Source organism: Panonychus citri, unplaced genomic scaffold, assembly GCF_014898815.1.
Source record: "Panonychus citri isolate SS breed McGregor unplaced genomic scaffold, ASM1489881v1 Contig00077, whole genome shotgun sequence".
Lineage (NCBI taxonomy): Eukaryota > Metazoa > Arthropoda > Arachnida > Trombidiformes > Tetranychidae > Panonychus > Panonychus citri.
Window position 1 is genome coordinate 641,972 of NW_026515482.1, and position 9,712 is coordinate 651,683.

General features: G+C 33.4%; 4 protein-coding genes across 5 annotated transcripts; 2 read left to right on the forward strand and 2 right to left on the reverse strand.

Moving 5' to 3' along the window:
- Nucleotides 1-901: 901 nt before the first annotated feature.
- On the forward strand, nt 902-3,640 carry LOC128386959 (DNA helicase MCM8-like). The gene is made up of 3 exons (XM_053346084.1): nt 902-1,728; nt 1,801-1,977; nt 2,045-3,640. The coding sequence occupies exons 1-3, from the start codon at nt 997-999 to the stop codon at nt 3,434-3,436; spliced, it is 2,301 nt and encodes a 766-aa protein (XP_053202059.1). The 5' UTR covers nt 902-996; the 3' UTR covers nt 3,437-3,640.
- Nucleotides 3,639-4,789, reverse strand: LOC128386961 (transmembrane protein 41 homolog). Its single transcript, XM_053346088.1, has 2 exons — nt 4,341-4,789; nt 3,639-4,096 (listed from the first exon to the last, which is right to left on the reverse strand). Exons 1-2 carry the CDS (start codon nt 4,680-4,682, stop codon nt 3,683-3,685), a joined length of 756 nt encoding a protein of 251 aa, XP_053202063.1. The 5' UTR covers nt 4,683-4,789; the 3' UTR covers nt 3,639-3,682.
- A 107-nt stretch (nt 4,790-4,896) lies between these two features.
- LOC128386963 (phosphatidylinositol 3-kinase regulatory subunit alpha-like) lies at nt 4,897-5,940 on the forward strand. Its single transcript, XM_053346091.1, has one exon. It carries the CDS (start codon nt 5,002-5,004, stop codon nt 5,713-5,715), a length of 714 nt encoding a protein of 237 aa, XP_053202066.1. The 5' UTR covers nt 4,897-5,001; the 3' UTR covers nt 5,716-5,940.
- Nucleotides 5,941-6,163: 223 nt separating this feature from the next.
- On the reverse strand, nt 6,164-9,470 carry LOC128386962 (14-3-3 protein zeta). Of its 2 annotated transcripts, XM_053346090.1 has the most exons (4): nt 8,336-9,470; nt 7,289-7,452; nt 6,897-6,992; nt 6,164-6,669 (listed from the first exon to the last, which is right to left on the reverse strand). In XM_053346090.1, exons 1-4 carry the CDS (start codon nt 8,799-8,801, stop codon nt 6,610-6,612), a joined length of 786 nt encoding a protein of 261 aa, XP_053202065.1. In that variant the 5' UTR covers nt 8,802-9,470; the 3' UTR covers nt 6,164-6,609. The 2 variants fall into 2 exon arrangements, with proteins under 2 accessions (XP_053202065.1, XP_053202064.1); XM_053346089.1 differs by lacking the exon at nt 7,289-7,452 and having other exon boundaries at nt 8,220-9,451.
- Between the last annotated feature and the right edge of the window lie 242 nt (nt 9,471-9,712).

The window sequence follows — 9,712 nt, forward strand, 5'->3', positions numbered from 1 at the left end:
CGATTCTACAGAGAAAATGTACATTGTCATTTTGTATAAAAAGGCAGTTCTAGTGGAATTAATGTCACTTATAATCAATAATTGCTTTAATCAACAACTGGAAAAGAATCTTTACCTTGTGCTTCGTAGTAACAATCAACAATATCATCATGAAATTATACTTAAGCAAAATTATCGTTGTCATCGTTGCTCTCATTGGATTTGCTGAACACCTTATTGCTCATAAAGTAGTGAGAGCTTTGGCTGATGATTTATTATTCGCTGTTAGTGATACTCTAGACAAAAACGGCGAAAGTTAGTCAATCTGGATATAATATCTGAAGAACTTCGCTTGAATTTTGCTGTTGATCAGCGTTTAATGCTTGAATCAAGTTAAAAGAATAAAAAATTAATAATTTGCTTTAATAAGTTTTCTTTGTTACTTTTCACGTCCCGTTTTACGTTCATTAAAAAATATTAACCTTTCATTTCCTCTCGTGATTTTATTATGAATACATCGGGACTAAATGTTTTTTAAACATTTCTTTCTTCATTTTAAATACACAATCAAGTAAACTATTTTATCTAATGAATCCGAGTTAATTGCTTCAATTTAATATTCTAAAAAGAAACAAATAATTGTTTCGAAATTTTAATTGTTAACAAAGTTTAACTAAGACAATTTATCTTCAGAACAAATAGTTTTGCTCTTAACTGTTGTTCTGGTTTAAGTTTGGAAATCTCAGCTTAAGTAGTTCAACATTTGTTGCATGATTAATTTGTTGAGAAATTAGTTAATTGTTTTGTAATTTTGGTTGAATAAAATAGATTAACTTTTCGCGACAAATTTCAGAGTTTAATTATTGATTGAAGTTTAATTTTCGTCATTATTCGTGATTAGGAGATGGCCCTTTTCCGGTTTGTTTACCTTTTTGGACGCGGTAAAAATTTTATTTTTTATTGTTTTTCTTTTGTTTTCTCGTTAATTGTTTCATTTGTGATTAGATTTTGTGAATTATGGATTTCGATTGTCCGGGAATCGAAAGTTACTTTCCTCGTGAATGTTTCGGTGATTCAAATTTCAGAAAAATAATTGACCATTGTAAAGAAGTGGTTGAACCTTTATTACCGATGGAAGGACTCACTTTGGATTGTATTGAAAACGAAGGTTACTTTTCTATTGATATTTATCGTTTAGAATTTGTCAATGAAGAATTTTTGAATAAAATTCTTGAAGATCCGTTAAATTATTCTAAATATTTGGGTGTTGCTGTTCTCATGCTTTACAAGGCTTATAAGGAATCGGAGGCCGAGGAAGGAGCAAGTCAAACCTGCGAAATTGAAACGCTTAGAAGACTTTGGTTTGAATGTACTGGTTACAAGGAGATAATCCCAATCGCCAGTATTTCACCGCCTCATTATGGTAAATTTGTCACCATCTCCGGTATGGTTGCTTCAATTAGTAAAGTCACGGAGACAGTATACGAGGCCACCTTTCGATGTGAGAAATGTTCAAGTCTTCAATATGTACTTCAACCCATGGGACAATTTCAAACTCCGAAAACTTGCCATTCACCTAATTGTAGTCTCCAGTCCAACAATTCTCAAGCAAATCATCGTCCATCATCTATTACATTTTCACGACTCAAACATGCGGATATCAAAGTACCATCACAGATAATTACAGTGATCCAAACTCGTTTCGACAATAAATCAAACGAGAAACATGTCGATGTAATTCAAGTTCAGGTTAGAAATTTTCGATATCAATTTAATGGCTTATTCTAATCTCTATGTTTCCCTTTCTTCCCTTAAAAACAGCTATTAAATCATCTGATAGAAAAATGTTTCATCATGGATTCAGTAACGGTCTCTGGTATCATAGTTGAACCCAAAAATATTGAAGGAACTGGAATCTGTAGCTTTTACATGATTGCATCAAGTTTAGCACAAAAAGAGGAAGAGAAATTCTCAAGCAACATCTTACGAGGAATTAAGGTAATTTTTCCTGTAACTATTCAAGAATCAATTGATAGTAATTAGTGTTTTGCATTTCTGATTTCAGGCTATCACTGACGAAGAAGATATTTTATCTCTTGTTGTTGCTTCATTTTGTCCATCAGTTTCATGTAATAATATAATCAAATTTGGTTTATTACTTTCATTGGTTGGTGGTCATGATTCAGAAAGTCCACCCGAAGATGAATCTATTACCTTTCGTGGGCCAATTCATATTTTACTACTTGGAGCTCCTAATAAGGATAAAAAGGAGATACTAAATGCTGCTCATCTTTTGGCTCCGATTTCATCTTATGTTGATAAAAATTATACTCAGAATTTGGTTTACGATGTGAAAGTTGAAAAAGGAGAGGAAACACTTCACGCTGGTCCGGTTCTACAGGCAAATAAGGGTGTTTGTTGTATCGATGATTTAGATTCAATGAAAACTCAATGGAATTTTATAAGTGAAATTATGGAAGCGCAAATATTTCAAGTAGCTAAAAATGCTTTCGTCAAGTCGATTCCTGTTGAGATTGGGATGATTGCATCATCCACTCCAGCTGGAGGTGCTTATCGAGCTGAGAGAACACTTTATGAGAACATTAAGATGCCTTGTGATATGTTAAATCAATTTGATCTTTTATTTCATCTGGTCGATGAACCTGATCATCAAAGTGATCGCAGTTTTGCCAAAAGAGTTTTAAAGAATCGTGAAGGTCGATCAACTTCACCATCACCTTCACCTTCATCATCTCCCGCATCAACACCAAAACGAGTTCGAAACAATTCAAGCCAATCAAGCAATGAACAATCATTAGCTAAAAGACTTTCCAATATTGATAAAGAAAAAATGGATCTCTTGCCACGAAAATTACTCTCTAAATATATTACTTTTGTTCGGACCAAAATTTTCCCGATATTCGATGAAGAAGCAAATATGACATTGTTCAACTTTTCAGCAGAATATCAAGAAAAAGCTTTTCGAGGAGTATCTGGACCGAATATCCATCCAAGCGATGGCCAATTACTCGCATCACTAATGAGACTCAGTATTGCAAGGGCAAGAATTGAGGGTCGAAATGTTGTTACTAAACAATTTGTCCAAGACATAGTTGAATTGATCAAATACACTCGAACAGATATATTTCCTAAAGATGTTCTATCTCTCAATTCACAATCAAGTTTACCTTCATTCCGAAGGCCAGTTGAATCATCAGAAGGACTTGTTGGTTTAGCTAATAAACGATGTCGTTCATCTAATGAGAGATTTGTTCGTTATCTTGAAGATTATTTCGCTGAAAATTCTGAGAAAGAATTTTCCATCGATGATCTATGGACAATCGCTCGATCAGGACCACCGGTGGCTAGATTTGAACAAATGGTCGAATTTCTCAACCACCATGGTTACATTTTGCAATGTGGAAATGGTAAATATCGTTGGGTTGCCCGTCGATAATCAATAACGAATCAAATGGTCCAGTTAATTTGTCACCGAATAATTTCATTTGCTATTTTCTTTAAATTACTTTCCTGTAAATAGATCATTTTTAGTTAAATTTGGTTAAAAATTTTGAATATTTATCATTGTATATTAACATATTGTACAACCATCTCACAGATCATCGTCATCATCAGAATAAAAACAAATTGTTGAAATGTTTTTCACTTTGATGCTTTTTTTTATGTATAAGGGAAATAATCATCAAGATTTATTTTTTTGGTTAAATTTGTAGATGACTGGTGATAGTGCAAGAGTAGCACAAATTAAAAGTACACCGATATTTGTGTAACTAAAATGTGATGACCCACTGGCAACAATTTTCTCCAGCGTTTTAACTGTTTGTATATGAAGAAATGAAGGAGGTGCTACACCAAAGAAAGTGGCCCAGAAAAAAGTTGAAATGGGCACATCAATAAGAGGTGAGACAAGATTGATGACCCAATTTGGTATGATGGGGGTTATCCTGAGAAACAAAATGTATGATAGTAAAAATGACCTGTTTTTGGCCACTTTAGCTCGATATTCTGACGCTCGTTCAGGAAAATATTTAAGAATCAGATCTCGACCAAAACAATATGAAATACAATAACAAATCGTTGCGCCAGTGGCTGAACACTGATGTTGGCAAATCAAGTGTCAATCATTTGTTGGGAAATGATCGTGACGAAAACCAGTAACAAAAACAGACAATAAAAATAAAAAGAAAGAAGAAAAAAAGAGAGAGAGAAAGAAATAAAGAGAAAGAGAATTAGACAGTGCAAAAAGAAGAAGAAAGCAATAAAGACAGAGATGATTAGTAAACAAAGGAGAGAAAGAGTAAAATGAAAAACTAATCACTGTTGAAACATAAATTACTTACTAGACAAATAAGAAACAAAGCCACAGGTAATGGAAACAGGTAACCTGATAAAAGGCTCAACATAATTGAACCTGGTATAGCACATGACTGGAGTAGAATGTACAATGAGGTCACGGCGAAAAATAAAACCATATAATGATCATCTCGATATTTAACCAGAACTGAGGCTAAATTTTTCACTTCATTCTCATTCTTTGGTATTTTCACTTTTAGCTTCTCAGTCTCGGATAATTTGGGAAAATTAAGGTAAACTACATAAACGGTTATCATATAAACAAGAAAAGTGACCAAAAGAGCATATTTTACATTCTTCTCAGGCCAAATTGTAGTGTTAAAAGACATTTGGTTGAAGCAAAAAAACAAAATTAACAGAACAAAAATAAAAATAAAATAAATTAACAAAAACGAATCCAATTAAACAAGTAAACACAAATTGACTGAAGGTAAATAAAAGTGATGAAAAGAAAATGAAAAAATCCTTTGACCATCGATTGTCAATACTATCGAAAATCGAAAATCGATACTATCATATGATTTGTTTACGTTTTTTGCATTTAATTTAATTTAATTTTCTTACCTCATTTATGTTTGTTTCTTGTTAATTGTGTGTTAGCATTTTACTTTTTGTTAGTCAATTAAATCAACCTGTGAATAATCAATCATGGATTCCTATCAAGATTTGTATCACTTTTGTCAATCGTTGAAAGCGATCAATGAGACAATCGCTATTCTTGAAGCTCATATTAAATTAAATGAAACTCTTAAGGCTGAATCGTTACCTCACGAAGTGGAGCCAATGGATAATCATCATCATATTTTAATCAATCTTCGTGATCAGATGATAAATAAACGACAAGATATTGAATTTAAATTGAAAACACCTGTAATATCGTCGCCAACAACATCAGTACCATTAACCACAACTTCAACAACCACAACAACAACAACGACGACGATAAACTCAACAGATTCCTGTAGTTACGCGGTTATTGACACCACGAAAGGAAGTACATCCAACCATGGGGATGAACATTTACCCCATGAAAATGAGAGTAAATGGTTAGTGGAAGATTGTGATCGAGCTGAAGCTGAGAAATTGTTATACAAAAAGCCAAGTGGAACCTTTCTCATCAGAAAAAGTCGAAATGGACAATTTGCTTTATCGATTATGGTTGATAGTAAAATCTGTCATTGTTTAATTAACAAAACGCCTCAAGGATTCGGTTTCGCTGCTCCTTATTACACTCATCCCACCCTCAAGAGTCTCGTCCTTCATTATCGTCAAACCTCATTGCAAGAACACAATGAGATGCTTCATACAACATTAGCATTTCCCGTTTTCTCTGATTCTTCCGATAACATTATATTAGAATAACAATTTACACATTCAAAGAGAAACATTTATTATCTTTACACAGGAAAAACAATTTATTTAAATCAATGGAAATGAAAGGCAACAAGTTTTAATTTCTTGTTCTTTTCACATTTTCAATCAACAGAAAAAAGCAAAAAGAAAAAAAAACAGAAAAAGCAAATTAAGAAAAGAATCAACGTTTTTGTATATCAATCATTGAATAAACTTGATGAAAAGAATTAATAATTTACCATTTTGTTAATTACTTCAATTAAATGAAAAGATTCATTAGTAACCAGATACAACAAGCTAAGTACAAAAAACACTAGAATGTATTAGGAAAGTTTCATATTATAATTGGTATCATAGATATTTAATTATTTTCGTTTTCTCTGCGTGTTTTTTATCATTCACATCATGATAATGATGATGAAAAAGATGAATTAAAGTTCAGTTTACAATTGATCAATGAAGAGGATTGAGTCGCTTTATTTTGGTTATTATTATTTAATCAATCTAATTCATCAGTTAAATGATGAATTAAACCGGGAGAGAGATGGTTTTTTGTTTGCAAGAGAAAAGAATGAAAGAAAGATTTTTGAGAGGTATTCATCTTTGAAACTTCAAGAGAAGTGCAGGGATAAGAGAGAAGAAAGAGAGAGAGAGAGAGAAAAGAGAAAGAATAAAGTGAGAGAAGAGAAGAGAAAGAGAAAAAAGTGACAGAGAAAGGGAAAGAAGTAAAGGAAGAGAAATACAGATTAAGGGTGTCGGTCTATTTGGAGAGGCGGGTTTTTGCCTGATTTTCGTATCGAACATCGCTTCTCGATTTCACTTCTTAATCTTTTTGCTTTTATAATAATAGTGTTGATGTTAAAAGATGAGGGCAATGCAGCGGGTGGATATAATCGTAGACTATTAGTTGGCTTCACCCTCCTGTTGTTCATCTCCATCCCCTGCTGTATCTGATGTCCAGAGCTATAATATTAAAACAAAAGAATATTGGAAATAAAAACCAAGAGAAAATAAAAAGGAATTAGTTGATTTGATAATAATAATAAGATCGATTCCAACAGAATGATGATGCTCATGAGTATTATTGTTTTCCAATTATTATCTTTAAAAAATCAAGATAATCCTCATCATCGTAATTTTTGTTATCATTCATTTTCATTATTCTTTTTCTCTCTCAAACGCAAACCTACCGTAAGATTATCTCTGAGGAGCTGCATTATGAGCGTACTATCTTTATAAGAGTCTTCATTAAGTGTGTCCAATTCGGCAATGGCGTCATCGAATGCCTAATACAATAGAATAGTAAAAATAAAGGAGTAAATAGATTAAACAAACGGTATAATAAATATCCATGCATGAGAAAGTTGAATATTCTGGTGATGCTAATGCAAGATGAAAATGTGAAAAATGTTAGAGAGACAGACAGACAGAGAGAAGAGAGCAGAGAGAGTGAAAATAGAGAGAAAGGAAGGAATGAAAGGAGAATGCAAGTGAGTGAGAGTGGATTGGGAGACAGAGAAAAGCAAACAGGCGCTTCACAGAGCAGAAGTGGGATGAAACTACCAGGGAAAAACAAGATTACCTGCTTTGCCAAATGACAAGCCCGATCAGGCGCATTAAGAATTTCATAATAGAAAACCGAGAAATTGAGAGCTAGGCCCAATCTAATGGGGTGAGTTGGCTGCAATTTACTTTTGCTAATGTCAAATGCTTCTTGATATGCTTTCTGTGACTCCTCAACCACACCTTATGATTGGTAGGGATTTTGAAAGAAAATATAAAGAGGGATAGGGATACATGACGACAGAAAGAGAGAGAGAGAGAGAGAGAAAGAGAGACACACACAAGCGAAAGTAAAAGAATAAATAGAAAGAAGGGAAGAAAGAGAAGAAAGGAGGTCCAAGTCAATGGAAGGGAAAAGGGGAAACATATGGAAAAAACATTCCGAAGAGATGAAATGAATGAGAAAAAGAGAAAGAGGAAAAAGAAGAGAGAGATAGATTGTTAGATGAAGATAGACAGTCACAAAGAGAGGAAGAAGAGAGGATAGATATATAGTAGTAGAGGAGAGATATGGAAAAAGGAAATTAATGGTAGTAGGTGAGCGAGTACAGAAAGCAAGTCAGAGAGAAAGCAGGCAAAGTAATATGATTATTCACCATGAGGATGAATGTTAAAATTGTATAAGAGGTGAAAAGAGAGAAATATCAAGATAGACACAGTAAATGTGAGAAACGATGAGTGAATCGGAAGTGTGAGTTAATAAGAAAAAATGTTTCGTTTGCAGCCCAATTAGAAGAGTTTTTTGAAGTCAAGGACATTGGTGGATATGTGGTTAATGTTGAATTAAATGTGGATAAAGAATCATTTAGAGAAAGTACATGAATTGAAAATAGGCGTAATAGAGATACAAGAAAATGGCGTAAAGTGTGAGGATAAAAAGATGGATGAAAGGTGGAAATAAAGAGAAAGATAAGACGCAAATTAGTTGATATTGATTTAAGATTTCGTACCTGCTTCGCAAGTTGACAAGCCTTATCAGGTGAATTGAGGATTTCGTAGTAAAACACGGAGAAGTTAAGGGCAAGGCCCAGACGAATGGGATGTGTTGGTTGCATTTTACTCTTACTTATATCAAAAGCTTCCTGGTATGCTTTTTGAGATTCTTCCACCACCTTGTTTCTCTGATCACCAGTGGCTACTTCTGCCAGATACCGATAATAATCGCCTTTCATTTTTAAGTAGAATACTTTGCTCTCCGCATTACTTGCCTTGGATATTAAATATTTATCTAGGAGAGCCAAGACTTCGTCGCAAATTTCAATCAATTCTTTTTCCACTTTACCCCGGTATTCTCGAGCCATTTGCTGTTTCCTTTCACTTCCCTCAGTCTTTTGTTCTATGCTAGAAATGACTCTCCATGATGACCGACGAGCACCAACGACGTTCTTGTAGGCAACGGATAATAAGTTCCTCTCTTCATTGCTTAATTCCACTCCTGTCTCGGTGACTTGTTTCATGGCCTGTGACATGTCGTCATATCTTTCAGCTTGTTCGGCTAATTTAGCTCTTTGAACCAAATCGTCTTTATCCATTTCTTGATTTTTTTTTTCTTTGTTGCTGAGGGGGCAGTAAATTAGTAATAGAAAGTGTTTTAAAGGTGATGTTTTTTAAACTGAATTAATAGATGTATTAAAGATGCTTAAGGGGTGGTGATGGTTATGTGTTGGTAACTAGATGAAAAATGAAGGTGGTGTGGTGTTGAAAAGTGTGTGTGTGTTGCTGGTGAAAAGGAGTAAACACAATAAATTTGTTTTTATACAGAGAGACACAAAATTAAATGTAAAATTTTGTTGATTTCAATTTACCAACAAAATATAATTAATATTATATTTATATTAAATATATATTTAAAGCAAAAACCAAGTCAGCAGTAAAAGAGTAGAGGAGAACCGAGAAGACGAAAACAAAAAGAGGAAGCGAGAGACAGAGAGAGACAGAAAGATAGAGACAGAGAGAAAAACAGAGAGAGAGAGAGAAAGAGATGGATGATAGAGTGACGAAGGTGGCCACTAGGAAAGGTCACACAAGAAGAAAAAAAATCCAAAAGAGAGTAAAATTTTTAGTAAAGTTATAATAGTAGATGTGTAGTTAGACAAGAAAGATGACTAATATTTTTTGGACTTTTCAGAATATAATAGTAATGATGATGAAGAAAAGAAGAAGAAGAAGAAGATGTTTGAAGATGATAATAAGTAAGAAAGGAGAGAAAGAGAAGTGAAAAGAAAAAAGGGAAGAGAGAAAGAGAGAAGAAAATGAGAGAAAGAGAAGGGAAAAAAATGTTATAGAGAAAAATAAATAGACAGAAAAAAAAGAAAGAGTAATATCTTTCTAAGAGAGTTGGAAGAGTGTAGACAGAGAAGATAAATAAAAGTAAAGACAGAGGAGTAAAGTGAAGAGAAAAAGAAAAACAGAAAATAGAAAGAGATTAATGTAGACAGAGGAG